The following is a 15,874-nucleotide window of genomic DNA, read 5'->3' on the forward strand; positions in this document are numbered from 1 at the left end:
ATATCTTGGAGATGAGATCAGTCCTCCTAGCATCATCAAATTTCTAGGGCTGCCTACCCAAGGGTGTGATTTCCATCCATACAGACAATATGCCAGCAGTATGTTACATCAACAAGCAAAGAAGAATGCAGTTATATCCACTTTGCCAGGGGACCATGAGAGTCTGGCGGTGGGCAAAGACTTCCCACCACTTTCTGACAGCAACTCACATTCTTGTAACATGGAATGTATTAAAAGACAGGTCAAGCAGGTCTACCCTATATCTCAAGAGTTGTCTCTCAGATAGTAGCAAAAGAGATTTTCAGCTGCTGGGGCCAAGCTTGCTACAACCTCTTTGCCTCCTACCTGAAAATGTGCAGTAGTTACTTTCCCTCATCCCTCCACAGGGACAGTCACTGAACAATGCTCTAGTTCACACTTAGCTATCAGGTCTCCTATATGTATTCTCATCAATAAACCTCTTGACAAAATTGATACAGTAAGCCATGAGGTACAAGACCAAAGTGATCCTCATTGCCCTGTTCTGGCCCCAGCAGGTTTGGTTCTCCTTCCTTTGGCCTCATTTGCTGCACCCTCTCTGGGTGCTGAATTCCATTCTGGATCTTCTGAGTCACTCATCCTAGATACCTCTACCGGATCAACAAGCCCTACAGTTAATGACATGGTTTCTCAATTTTAGTGATAGCCAGAGATGCCAGACTGTCTTCTCCAGTAGTTCAGATAATTTCTTCTTCTCAAAAGCAATCAACCAAAAAGACTTATAAAAATAAATGATGATTTTCTACTTGCTTATTATCAAAAGGACTGCACCCCTTTTGTGCCCCCTCCCATTGATACTGGAGTTTCTTTTAGAACTTTTTCACCAAGGTTCTAGTTTTTCAATTATCAAAGTTTAACTGGTTGCCATTTCAAATTTTCACATAGGTCACAATGACTCTTGCATTGCTTCTCTCAAGATATCTGAAGCTTTCCTCAAAGGAATCTTTTTACAGTGTTCTTCAATTTGGGACCCAGTTCTATTGTGGGATGCCACATTTTTACTTCGGTCAATGACTCTGAAAATCCTATGAGTCTGCAGTATCAGCTGACCTTAAGTATCTTTCTTAGAAAAACTGTTTTCTGGATTGCCATTACATCTGCTAAATGAATTTCTGAATTATGGCGCACTCATACAAGCTACCTTTTCTCATTTTCCAGAAAGACATGATATCATTGTGAATAAATCCTACCTTTCTCCCTAAAATCTCAACAATTTGAATCAGTCCATTGATTTGCCAGTCTTTTTTCCCAGTTACTCTAACAAAGGATAACACATGCTTCATACATTAGATGTTCACAGACATATTAGATTCTACTTATACTATACAAACAATATTAGAAAATCAGATCAACTATTTGTCTCCTTTTCCAAAAAAGATGGGAAAGAATGTGTCAAATGTTACACTTTCTAAGTGACTGTCAGACTACATTCTTTTGTTTATAAAGCTAGAGTTTTGACTCCACACTCAAAACTTAAAAGCTCATTCCACTACAGCAATTGCTACCTATACAGCATTCATAAAAGAGTTCCCATTGATGACATTTGTGCAGCAGCAACTTGGTCAATGGCTCATACATTTATATCTCATTAAAAATTGAATTTGCAGTCTAGAGCTTGCACATACTTTGGCTCTACCATTCTCAGGAATGTCCTTCATTGAAACCAACCAGGTCACTTTAGGCAGCTTGGGCATCTGTCCCAAATGTTGAATCAGATGAAAATAGACAAAATCAGATGTGAAAGTTCTGTACTAACCAGAACAATAAATTTGTGTTGTCTCATTTTTGTCCAGTTCAACATGTCTCCCTCCTTCCCCCTTCTAAATTTGCTATCTGCAGACTTCTGGTGCTCGAGCAGGCATCGACCAATAGCCTGTCTGCTTAAGGTCACATTACCAAACCTGGCATACATTATAAGTTATTATTTTACTTCACAGGAGTATTTATTCTTATCAAGATATTTTTCCTCTATGGTTAGAGATGGTCAGCAAACTCAATCTGAGGTTGAATTGTGGGTAAGGGAGGAGTCAGAGTCTTGGATCCAAAGCTCTGGAAGAAGGTACTGAGGTTGGATTAGATCAGATTCAAAAACATAAAATTTGAACCACATGAAAATAAGACAACATGGATCTATCATTATGCTAAGTACTTAACTTTCATTTCCTTTTGCTCATATCTTATCCTAAAATTACCTCCAACAGCTCTTCTCTTAAACTTCTTATTCTTTTCAGTGTCATACAAGCTGCTCATTACAATCACGGTCTTTCATCAACTTTTTAGGCTGTTGATTCTCTTACTAGTTTCTGGTTTATGATGTTGACTGCATTCTGTAGCGTCCACCCTTATTGCAGGGAGCATGCCATCTTTCCATAACCTGTTAGAAGGTAAAGTTCCATCTGTTTGAACCACTATCCCCAATAAAACTTTTTTACCAAATAAAAATCCTACTTCCTTGTAAATCACAACTTACGGAATTTTGCTTGAATGTAACAAAACAGTTTTCAGTTTGAGAACCATTGTCTATTGTAAAATATTATTTCCTCTTTCCCTTCTACTGAAGGAAAATCATCTCTAAATACTCTTATTTATTCTGTTTCTCAAGTAACCAAACTTTCTTTGAAGTGTGTTTATGGCTCATCTGATGCCTCTCCTAAATTAGCAACTACTGGGTCTGTTATGAGAAGTTTTTATGGTTATATTTTCACTCATATTTTGCCTGAGGATGTTAAAGTTGAAATTTTGAATTATTCCCTTGATAAGGAGGTTGTATTTGGAATATCTGCTGCTGCTGCCACTGCTGAGGTCCAGAAAAAGTGTGATGAGAGGAAAACTTGAAGGGGTGGCTCATATTTAACAGCCTTCCTTCTCCAAGTTTTGTAAAGGCTTTATCCCTAACTCATGATCTGTTTTTTTATATATATAAAAATCAAAATAAACAAACTCAGCAAACTTTTAACAAGCAGACATTCAAAAAATAATGGCAGGGGGCTGCAAAACGAAGTTGAAGCTATCCCAGAAATCAGGATAGTCCAACAAATCTGAAAGACTACCTACAAATTGTAATGCCCCTTTCCACCTTGGCAAGCCTTTAAGTTATATCCAAAATCTGTCAGTTCATTTCTCTGTGTGGCAACAGAAAATGGGTTCTGAGAGTGATTAATGAGGGGTACAGATGGCCGTAGGAGTCTATCCCTCCTTTTCATGGAAATCTTCCTCCTCCACCACTGCTGGAATAAACTTATCCCCCACCCTTCCTTTCAACATCTGCTGACTCGGGGGAATAGAATCTTTTCCTTTTTCCTCTGTCAGGGAAAGGTTTCCATTCAAGAATGTTCTTGTACCAAAGATGCCTTATGGAAACCAGTCCTAGATCTTTTTTCTCAATCAGTTTGTGAAAGTCATAAAGTTCAAAATTCTGTCCCTTCACAAGCTGTTATCATGTATTCCTCCTTTCAGTTTTCTTAGTAACTGTAGGTTTAGAGGATGCTTATCTTCATCTTCCTGTAGCCTCATATTTCAAGCTTTTTTTAAGATTTTCTGTATCTAAATTACACTTTCAGTTCTCTGCAATACCCTGTAGGTTGTGCACTGCTCCAAACATGTTCACAAAGAATCTAACTCCAGTGATAGTCTATTGCAGGCTGGGAGGTATTCACATCTTTCCCTGTTTAGATGACGTGCTTATCTATGCAGAGTCTTTTTCAAAGTATCATTATTCTCTCACTTAGATAAGAGATCTCCTTTTGCAGACTGGGTTTCCAAGAGAACATTCTAAAGTCTTGTTTGATTGCTTCCAACATGATTGTATTCCTGGGGTGTCTCCTAGATACTTCAGTTCAAAGAGCTTTTCTTCCACGGGAGAAAGTACTTCTGTATCTAGAACCTTTCTTGAATTTTTCCACTCAGTCCAAGACTTCAGCAAGGGAATTTCTTAAGATACTAAGATTCATAGTATCTATGATTCTCATGATTCCTCTAGCTAATCTGCACACAAGAAAGATTCAGTGGTACCTGAAATCTATATGGTCCCAAAATCAACACCCCATGTCATTTCAAATTCCAGTTTGGGGATTTGAAAAAAGGGTATTGCTTTGGTGGAGAGACCAAATTTATCTAAATTCAGGTCTCCCACTCTCTGTTCCAACTCCAGTTCAATCTGTGAAAACAGATGCCTCAGAGTTTGCTTTGAGAGCTATGTCTTTGAGTGTAAGGGTGCAGGGTCTTTGGAACAATAAAGACAGACCAAAATACATAAACATTAAAGAGATGTTGGCAGTCATAAATAGAAAACAACAACTGAAGTGGTAGGAAAAAGCTGGGAAATTAAGCTAAAAAAGAAGTAACGTTCCAATAACTTCAAACAAAATATTTAATAAGGTAAGCGCTTATCTTATTAAATATTTTGTTTGAAGTTATTGGAACGTTACTTCTTTTTTAGCTTAATTTCCCAGCTTTTTCCTACCACTTCACTTGCTGTTTTGTGTTTTTAAGTGGTTTTCTTGGAGTTCATTTCGTTTGCAGTCATAAATAGACTAAACTCACTTAATCATCTGTGGTCCCCCAGGGCCTCCATGTGATAATAGACAACCTCACAGTGATGTGGCACATAAATAAACAGGGAGGTTCCAGATTTTATCCTCTGTGGAGATTAGCCTTGGTAGCCTTGGATATAGCAGTTTAGTACAGTCTCACTCTGCATGCATCTTACATTCCATCAGAACAAAACATTGTGACAGACAAACTGAGCTGGACCAGGACAGATCCCCACAAATGGAAACTGAATTGTGGGGTCTTTAGGATTTGACCTAGTTGTGGGAAACATCTCAGGCAGATCATTTTGCCTCCATTCACAGCAAACAACTAATAAACTTCTACTCCAAGACTCCTTGCAAGTAAACCTGGAAAACAGAAGCATTCTCATTTTTGAGGGGATAGGAATATTTCTGTGTGCCATTCAGCTCTTTCCACTGATATCCAAGGTCATTCTGAAGATTCGTTAGGACTCACCAAAGATTACTATGGTGAAGCTGTTCTGTACCAAACTACAGTGGTTCTCACTTCATTTTAAAATGGCCAAGGGAAGTCACCACAAGCTTCCTCACAGACTCATCCAACTTACACAAGATATGTTTGTTGGATTCACCCTAACTTCAGCTAACTGCTTGGATGATAGAGTTTTAATATCTTATAGGCACCTAATTTCTAAACTCAATAGCACATATAAAGGAGGCAAGGAAACCTGTTACTAGGAAATTGTATATTAGTAATTGGAAAAGATTTTCTAGCTGGTACTAAAACAAAAACCCAGACCCTGTTAAGGCAAGTATTTCTTTCAGTCTATAATATTTGCATGATTTTTTATGCTCTGGTCTTTCTTATTCCTTTACCAAGGTTCATCTCTCAGCTATTTCAGTATGTTTGCTTACAAATCCCCCTCTTTCAATATATTCCTGTGTCAGAATGTTTTTGAAAGGAGTTCTGCTTACACATTCACCTAGAAAACAGGTAGCTCATCCTTATGATCTTTAATTTGGGGAAATTATTTTTTCCTGCATTTGAACCAGCTCATCAGCCTGATTTGAGGTTCTTAACATGGAAGACAGTTTTGCTGGTTGCTGTGACTTCTGCAAGAAGATATCTGACTTGCAATCAGGGTGAGTCAGCCTTAACTCATCTCCACAAAGATAAGGTTTCTTTCAGAACTAATCCTTAAGTTATGCCTGAAGTGGTAACAAAAATTGGTAACACGTTTATATTTAAACAAGCTATCGCATTGTCTTCCTTCCAGATCCTAAAAATGAGAGGAAAAGATTCTGCATGCTTTGGTTGTTCACAGACATCTCCAATATTATCTTAACAGAAAAAAAAATCTTCAGAAATTCTAATCAGTTATTGATTTCTTATGAAGGTAAGAAAAAGGACGATCTGTGTCAAAGCAAACTATTTTCAGTATTTGTCCCATGCTATCTCCTTCTGTTATTCCCACCATAACAAATTAAGCCCAAGCAGGAGCAAGGTGCATTCTACTAGGACAGCTGCGTTTTGGAAAGGAGTGGACTCCAGAAGTATTTGAGACTCAGCAACTTGGTCCTCTCTACATACTTTTATAAACCACTGCAAACTAGACTCCTTTTCCAGGTCTAAAACAAGCTTTTCTTGGACCATTCTCCAGGAGATCCTGGACCCTTAGTCTTCCTCTTTCCAAACATTATAAGCTGTGGAATTCTACCCCTGTAGCTAAAGCTGCTGCAGCACTGACTGGATGATGAACATAGTACACTTTGAACATAGTACACTTGTGTAAATAAACTTACCATAACAGTACATATTCACACGATCACTGCTGAAGTAGCTGCTCACACCATACCCTTGTTTTTTTCTATGATTTTTGTTGCGATGGTGAAGACACTGATTTTTCATTACCTAGCATTGGTGTGTTTCAGAGTTCTAGCCTCCATCTTTCAGTTGGCATGAAAACTGTGAACAGCATGGCAGCCAAACAGCTGATTTTCTCCAGCTCTACTCGAGCTGTTAATGGTTTGTGCACATGGAAGGTGCCCTTAAGCTTTAGAAGCTGGCCAGCTTTTATATTCCATTCAGGATATAACCCATGTAGCTAAGGCTACTGCAGCAGTGATAATTCAAACATCTACTAGTATGGTAAGTTTAACTTAACACAACTGTACTTTTATCTCATATGCCATGCTGACAGCTGAGAGATGTTTGTAGTCTTTTAAAGAAACTTTTTTTCATATTTCTCTCTGAAAAAAACTGTTAAACAGAACTGATGTTTCATATCTCATAGCTATATTGCATACTTCAGTCCATTGTATCATGTTGTAGTAAGATCCAGTGGTGTGCTGCCTTGCTTCAAGCAGGTGACAGTACAGCAATACTACACATTTGTCATTGTGTTTGGAAAACCACTTGTCCTTCCTCAGTATGCAGCCCTTAGGTGACCCTAATGAGTGTCATAAACTCTGTCATTGATGTGGACTGAGATTCCTTACTCCTCTGTCCTGCTAATCCAGCTGCTGATATCACATACTCCCCAGACTCTGGAATAGACTGCCCATACATGTCAAGCAGAGCGCCTCTTTGGCCCTCTTCAAAAGGAACATTGATGATTGGATGGGAGAAAGGAAATTCACCCCGGGGATCACGTCAGTCGCCCTGCTAGACAGGGGTCCAGGGAAGTAAAAAGTGTCAGAAGAAATAGCCAGGGAATTGTTATGGCTAGGCTTGCATAGGTCCTAGGACCGATAGCCTAGTACCAACATATGAACACAAAAAAAAAAAACTACAACCTGTGATGTAAAGATAACTAGAATGCAAGTGTTATTTAAGCTCTTTTTTTCCAATCAAGTAATGCAACTTGGGAGGGAGACAGTGCTGCAGTGAGTAGTAGCATTGTTGATTCACAGCTAGAGGTTCTCTGGTTCAGTTCTTCCTTAGGGTGCCTTCTGTACAGAGTATGCATGTCCTCCTTCTGTTCACGTTTTTTTTTCCATGTTACTGGTGTTTCCCAACACATCACAATGATATGCAGTAGGAGGACTGGTGTGTGGTGTGTGTGTGTGTGTGTGTGTGTGTGTGTGTGTGTGTGTGTGTGTGTGTGTGTGTGTGTGTGTGTGTGTGTGTGTGTGTGTGATATATACAGAAAAAAATGCTTGTCAATATACTTTTCTATCCAACTTGCATATTAATGGCAGTGACTGTTCACTGGGTCATTATAGGAGTCAGATGTGATTTAACAGAATTTGGTGGAATGAGGCTGGTTGCTGATGTAAACTGCTGAGGAAAAACATGTACAGAAAACTGTAATTTATTATTTACTGTTACTTGTAGACATAGTTTTACTGATGTCTGTATTCTTATGTGTTTTTTTTTCTTTGCACTTTGGTAATATAGAAGGGATTTGAAGGAAGTACAACAAGTAAAACAGATGACACTAGAGGACGCTTTGAAGGGTGAAGAAGTACATACTGCCATTATCTGTACAGAGAATGTAGCCCATGAAGAGTCTGTCAGGTAATTATTTCACAGTAGGGTTTCTGCAAAACAAAATCATACTGCTGTAACACTAGTACTGAAAGCCTGATACCTCAGAGCCTTATACTGTACATGGCCTGAAACCTCAGAGTCTTGTACTGTACATGGCCTGATACCTCAGAGCCTTATACTGTACATGGCCTGATACCTCAGAGCCTTATACTGTACTTGGCCTGATACCGCTGAGCCTTGTACTGTACATAGCCTGATACCGTAGCGCCTTATACTGTACATGGCCTGATTACCTCAGAGCCTTGTACTGTACATGGCCTGATACCGCAAAGCCTTTTACTGTACATGCATGTCACGTTTACATTAGTAAACATGCAAGAGAGTGTATTTTTTATATATTTATCCCTATATCCATTGACCATCAAGCCTGCCCCTATTAGCCTGATCATCTGCCTACATCTCATGGTAGTCAGTGATCTGGCCATTATGTGGCAGGGTTAGGAGTTAGGCAATTTTTTGCTTCTAATTTTTTACTCTCCCCATGGTAGTGGTTGTCATTCACCCCACAAAAACTGAAAATAAAGTGCTGGTCCACTGATGTGTGTGTGTGTGTGTGTGTGTGTGTGTGTGTGTGTGTGTGTGTGTGTGTGTGTGTGTGTGTGTGTGTGTGTGTATGCAAGCGTATGTGCATACCACCAGGTGAATCTTCAAAGCAGAAAGCTGTTTCTTAGACCAAGTGCCTGATCTCTTGTTTGAAATGACAGGCAAGTATCCCCAAGTGGCAGCCACATGTATGGCCTGCACCCATTTCTCCCCTAGGACGAGTGAGCTTACCTTGCTTATTCACGCTCATGTGACTAGTGAGCTTGTCCAACACAGATCTGCTAATCAAGCCTAGGATGCTGAGGATACATCCCTTTGTACCACAGAGCCAGTGAAAAGAGCAAATAAATAATTTAAACTGAACTGTTTTGTAAAATTTTGTGAAAAAAATGTCTTGCTTCTGCACACCCCTAGTAGCTGCATGATCTTGAAATCTAATGACATTAACAGAATGCACATTCATATTTCTGTTTAATCGCATTATAAACAGTCAAATAACTTTGAACAACAGTATGTTATCAGGCAAACTAGAATGCTGTACTTTATAATGGAACAAAGAACTTGAGATTTTATCATGTATACAGTGAAAATAATCCAAAAGTGCCACATGAATGTCAGTGATTTGTAATAGAAGAGTAATGTAGTCTTTAATGATTTAAATCCTTTAAAAGAGGAAATCTCAGAATTCAAGGATGCTGTTTTCAAGTGCACTCAGATTTGGTAATTATGTATTACATTCTGACTAAAACTAGTGCTTAAATTTTTAAGGTGTCTGTGGTGTACTGTAGCTGAAGCATTGTGATGCATATGCCAATAGGGGGTTTTGGTTCAGTTTTCTAAGTCTACTTTACTAAATCATGTTTTAAAAGACACAACAAAAATCAGTAATCTCCAAAAATGAATGGAGCACCATGCATCAGGTTGGAGACAATTCTACAATAAATGCACAAACAAATGTTAATACAAGTACAAATTGTTGATGGAGTGACAGTTTCACAATTACTATACGTTCTTTTAAGGCCATAACACCTTAGGGATAACCTCATATGCACCTTTAGAGCTGTGAACAGTCTATCGAGACAAATACATTTTCTAATTGTGGTTGATGCATAAATGACTGCTGGCTGAAGTATACCATTCTGAACATTTTCAGATTCCAGAGCTTTTGTATACCCACCTCAGTAAAATGCAATTCATCAAACTTGTTTTAGGGGAAGAATATACAGATAAGTTGGGCAGCTAGAGGGGAACTGCCAAGCCCTGCCACCAATGAAATTTAGCTTTGGAGCCATACCAATCCTAACAACTGTACACTGTATCTAATGAAGTGACTGGTTTCCTTTAATGGTGATAAAAATATAAAAGGCTTTGAGAAACGACACTGAGCCTCCTTTGAGTAGCAAAAGAAAAAAGTACTTTTCACTTTACCATATAAAAAGAGCATGTGCTGCATTGTTAAGAAGCAGACAGATTTCCCCACCACCTCTAGCAACATACGCGCGAGCACGCACACACACACACACACACACACACACACACACACACACACACACACACACACACACACACACACACACACACACACAGGTATGTTTTGCTTTCACTACTGACATGCAGTCAAATACACGTATTCATTCTCTATTTATGTCCATGTAGTACATCAAAACCCAGAACTTGCTTCATTAAATTTTTCAGTTTTCTGGAAAGGAAAATATATTGAAACTTGTCTGAGTTAAAGACTTGTGAAAGCTAAAGAAAATTTGGTATTTCCTTATTATAGCGGTCCCAGTGATAGCGGCCTTGGGCAATGCAGTTCAGGGATTAAGTATGTTATGTATTTTATGTATATTGTATTATGCTTGTACTATTCACAACTAATGAGGGGAATAAGTAAAATAAAATCACAACAGGAACTCACAGTGCAGACTGGAAAAGAAGTTGTTGACTGCAACTGAGCTGAAAATATAAGTGTCTTGCTTTTTTTGATTATTTTTACAGATTACTGTTTTTAAAATTTAATATATATATATAGCACTTTGTCTATTCTGTATCTTTACAAATCCTTATCTGTTTAAAAAACTTGCGTCTCTAGTGCTTGCTGGCTGTAGGCTATTTTGTCTCACCCTCCCTCCCTGTTGGTGGCTTGCTCTTATACTTGGTGGCTTTGCAGTTGCCCGCCCCTACTGTGACACTCCTTCCAGTCTAGTGTCATTAGCTCATTCTGCCTAATACAGAGAGAACATTTGATAAGGCCTTCTGTTCCTCCTTTTTCCCTTTCAAAAAGTAAAACAAAACTTTTTTTTTTTTTCTTTCGCCTGAACCTCCTTGTGTTCTGACTCTGCTTCTCAAACATTTTGGAATTATACAGTATATTTCAGAGCATTTATTATAACTGTAATAGCCTTAATATTGCTACAACTCAAGTGCTCTAGGTTGCACTGCATCTGAAGTGTTTGTGTGTTTTAGCTGCTTTTCTGTATATATAGACTTTTCTGTTTCTTTTACTAAATAAGCTCTGTAAAGTTGTTTTATTGCATTTCTGCCTTTATTTCTGAGTTTTTTTTGCACTTTTAAAGTTTGTTTTTGCTTAGTTTAATTGGTAGGCTACATACTCAAGTGCGCTAGCCGAATTAAAGCATTTACTGTGTTTCTGTACCTAATTTCTGCTACTTTGTAAAAAAAAAAAAAAAAAAAAAAAAAAAAAAAATTCCTTGTTTCCCGCCTTTACTGAACTAGAATAGTCCAGTCTTCAGGTATTGCTGATCTCTGGGCTGTGTCATAGTTCCTGTGTTGCCCATATCCTTATTTGGATAGGAGGAAGCTTCTTTGTTCACCAGTGAGAGTGGGGAGCTCTGAGCAGCCTATCTGTCCCTTGAGGAGTGGTTCCAGCCCAGTGACCTGTAGCTTATGGGCCGTTTTGGGCCATTTCCTATCTCTTTCTAACCCCCTGCTTTAAAGCCAGCTTTAGCGCACTTTTGCGCTTGTAATTTAAAGTTTGTCCTGTTTTTTGCATTTACCTGTTGAGGCTACACACTCAAGTACGCTAGCCTGTGTCACATATTTACTGCATTTTCCTGCTATTTGTTGAAAAAAAGAAAAACAAAAAAAAAATTATTATCCTTGTTTCCCGTCTTTCCTGACCTAGAGTAGTCCAAATACAGGCTTTGCTTTATTCTGGACTTTTGGAAATTTCCTGTGTTGTCCATTTCCTTTCTTGGATAGAGGGAGGTTTCTTTGTTCACCAGTGGCAGTGGGGAACTTAGAGCAGCCTATCTATCCCTGGAGGAGTGTTCCCAGCACAAGAATCTGGTAGTCTATTGGCCATTTTGGACCAATTTCTAGCTCTTTCAAATCCCCCTGTATAAAACCCGCTTTGGCGAGGTTTTTGCGCTTGTTACTACTCAGCCAAGCTCCTCGTGGTCCTGCAGAGTGGTGCTAGCAGCAGAGAGGCTAAAAGAGCGACTGCTAACCTGATAAAAGTGTTTTTTCCTGCTACTACCTGGGCGACTGTCCGATCTAGCTAAACTGCAAATATTTCTGCTTCTTGAACTGTCTAAAGTTGTTTTTGCACCTGCACTTTTAAAGTTTGTCCTGTTTGTTGCATTTACTTGTTGAGGCTACACACTCAAGTGCGCTAGCCTGTGTTACATATTTATTGCAATTTCCTGCTGTTTGTTGCAAAAAAGAAAAAAAAAAGTTATCCTTGTTTCCCATCTTTCCTGACCTAGAGTAGTCTAAATACAGGCTTTGCTGTATTCTGGACTTTTGGAAAGTTCCTGTGTTGCCATTTCCTTTCTTGGATAGAGGGAGGCTTCTTTGTTCACCAGTGGCAGTGGGGAGCTTGGAGCAGGCTATCTGTCCCTGGAGGAGTGTTCCCAGCACAGGAATCTGGTAGTCTGTTGGCTGTTTTGGGCCAATTTCTAGCTCTTTCAAGTCCGCCTGTATAAAACCCGCTGTATCGCGGCTTTGCGTGATTTTGTGCATAGCGCTTCATCGAGCAACGCCACTTATTTGGGTTTGAGCCTTGGAACTGATCTAGTTCTCATAATAAACACCCTATTCCTATGCTAAAGCCTAGCACTTGCTCACTAAAGCAATTATATAAGTCAGCACTAAGAAAATTAAAAGCACTACACCCTCACAAACTCCCCTTGAGTAACTTGTTCCCCATTGGCCCTTTTTTTAATTATAAAGGAATTCCCAATACAATTCTAGCATGTCCAAAGGTCAGTTGTCAATCTCCTCTCCGGTCCAGCTGGTGAACCTGGGAATCTTGAGGCAATGTTACAACTGCCTAATGTACACAGACAACCCTCTCCTCCTCCCAACAAATTCCAACACATGTGAGAGATGCAACCAAATAGCCAAACTGGAGGCTAAGCTCTCTCAACTCAGTACTGGCGTAACCAGTCAGGAGGAGAAGGAAACCACACTCACTACAATTCCAGTCTCACATAGACCTACCACGACAGCAAACCAAACACATAAACACACAAAAACATACTTGGAGGCTCTAAATAAAAATCTGCCTAAGCAGCAAAGACCTCCAAAGCAGACACCCAAGCAACCGCTACCCCAAAACAAAACACATGCAACACATAGCTCATAAAGCCAGTGTGCCGAACAGTCACAGCCCTTAAGGCTAAACAACACACCTGATACACTTGTAATAGGTGACTCTATCATCAGGCACACTGACGTCCCGCTCACCAGGCTGAACAAGGAGAAGGTCACGGTGAGCTGCCTATCGGGTGCTAGGATCCGCCACGTAACACAAGCACTCAGGTCACTCCAAGGCAAGTACAAATACGACTCAGTCATTGTCCATGCTGGTGTGAATGACCTGAGACGTACCTCCCTGGACTACATGAAAAGAGACATAGAGGAGCTCTCTGGGCATGTAGCCCAGGCCGGTATGACCCTGACCTTGAGTAGCATCTTACCCTCACCAAGAATGATGCCACAGTATGAAGACAAGATTATCAATTTCAACAATTGGCTTAAGTATTGGTATCATTCAAAGGGGATCCAATGCCTGTCAGCCTGGGATGACATGCTCGACAAGCCACGATGCTTCGCTAGGGACGGCTTGCACCTGTCACCCCTGGGCTTTCGGATATTGGCAAAGGCTCTTGCTACCCCCATAGTGCCTTTTTTAGGCAAGGCTCAAAAGACAAACCTACCTCCATAGGTATCACAAGGGATAAGAAACTAAGAGTAATGCTACTCAACGCCAGAAGTCTAAACCTCAAGATGCATGCACTCGAAACTCTCCTTAGCATGGAGAACATCGATATCTGTGCAGTAACAGAAACCTGGTTCAAGGCTCTCGAGAGCACCCCAGCACTACCAGGTTATACCTCATACCATGCTTTTCGGCCCCAAAACTTGGACCGAACCACAAAAGGAGGGGGAGTATCAATATTCGTCAAAGATACCCACACCTCCAGGTTGGTGGCACAGCACGAAGCATCAGAGACTATCCATGTACAACTAACAGTGGGTAAAACTGCCTTCCAGTTTATAGCCTGCTGCAGACCACCCTCCCAAACCCAGGAACCCCACTCGGCCTTCCTGAGAACACTGGAAAATATGAAGGTCTCTCCAAACACCATTATATTGGGTGACTTCAACTACCCAACCATAGACTGGGAGCATTACTCTAGCTCCAACACCCTAGCCCAAAGGTTCCTAGAATTTATAAACTCAAATGCTATGGAACAACTTGTTACCACTCCCACAAGAGGGGAAAACATACTGGACCTGATCATCACCAACATGGGGACTCTATGCTCCAGACCAGAAGTGTATCCCTCACTGGTAAGATCAGACCATAAACTAATCTCACTGGATATTCACATCCCGACCCCACCCCATGCCCAGAAAACCACAGTGAAAAACTTCTCTAAAGCAAATTTCACACTCCTCAAAACCGAGGTGGAATCCTTCAAAGCCCCCGGCCCTCTGGATAATCTGCCCAGACCACAAAATCCTTTATAAACGCATTCTATGAACACCTTCAGGAATGCATGGATCATGCAATCCCAAATAAAACCAAGACCCAATCCTCCAAAGGCAGACGTCCTGTCTGGTGGACCCCAGCCATAAACAAACTATACAATAGAAGGAGGAAGCTACTACATGACAGAGCAAAATCCCAAAAGGGAAGGCATCTCTTATCAGTATTAGCAAAAAACTACGGGCACTCATAAAATCGTCTAAGGCCAGCTTCGAGAGAAAAATTGCACAGGACACTAAGGATAATCACAAGGCTTTCTTTAGTTATGTTAGGAACCTGGGTGGGAATTCCCAGATATGCTCAGAATTAGTCCAAAATGACAAAAAATACACCGAACCCACAGACATTGCCAACATCCTAGCTGACAGGTTCAGCGCAAACTCCCCCCCCCTCCCCACCAAAAGGGCTAATATCTATCCCAGCAGAGTGCTGCTCCCCTGGCATCTCAGATGCTTAGGTAAGAGCTGCCCTCTCCAGAGCAAGAAACACAGCATCAATGGGACCAGACGGTGTCCCGGGCTGCGTCCTACATGAACTCCAAGAAGAGCTAAACCCAAACCTAAAACTACTGTTCAATCTCAGCCTTACTACAGGATATGTACCCAAAGAGTGGCGTACAGCAACAGTGGTCCCTCTCCACAAAGGTGGTGCCTCAACGGATCCTGGAAACTATCGCCCCATAAGTCTCACTAGCTTGGTCTGCAATGCTATGGAAAGGATCATCATGGGCCTTATAAATAAAGATATTGGGGACCTACAGACACTGGATCCTACCCAGTTCGGCTTTGTTAAGGGCAGATCCTGCCTCTTAAACCTGGTCAATTTCTTTGAAACAGTCACCAAGGCCATTGACAAGGGGAAGGTGGTCCACACAGCCTACCTGGACCTCGCAAAAGCCTTCGATACAATACCCCACTCGGGCATTATAGATAAGCTCACCAGCTTAAATATAAACCCCTATGTCACTAGATGGGTTGCAAACTGGCTCAAGGACAGAACCCACATGGTTAGAATAGCTGGAGCCATGTCAGACTCCAAACCAGTTACAAGTGGCGTCCCACAAGGCTCAGTCTTGGGACCTCTCTTGTTTGGTATATATTTCTCGGAGATACAGGCCAACATGGAAGGACTGTGGCTGACCAAGTTCGCAGATGACTGCAAACTGGGCACCATAATAGACTCTCCAGCTGACACAAGCATCCTCCAAAA

The 15,874-nt window shown here is 40.6% G+C and overlaps 1 protein-coding gene across 1 annotated transcript in view; it reads left to right on the forward strand.

Moving 5' to 3' along the window:
- Positions 1-15,874, forward strand: part of BLVRA (biliverdin reductase A) — a 315,847-nt gene that overhangs the window by 86,771 nt on the left and 213,202 nt on the right. The window contains exon 2 of the mRNA XM_044081450.1: positions 7,951-8,070. Within this exon, the coding sequence (XP_043937385.1) occupies positions 7,951-8,070 (120 nt within the window). The remainder of the gene's footprint in view (positions 1-7,950; positions 8,071-15,874) is intronic.

The sequence above is a fragment of the Protopterus annectens genome, chromosome 8.part0 (genome assembly GCF_019279795.1).
Source record: "Protopterus annectens isolate FY-2018-M chromosome 8.part0, PAN1.0, whole genome shotgun sequence".
Lineage (NCBI taxonomy): Eukaryota > Metazoa > Chordata > Ceratodontiformes > Protopteridae > Protopterus > Protopterus annectens.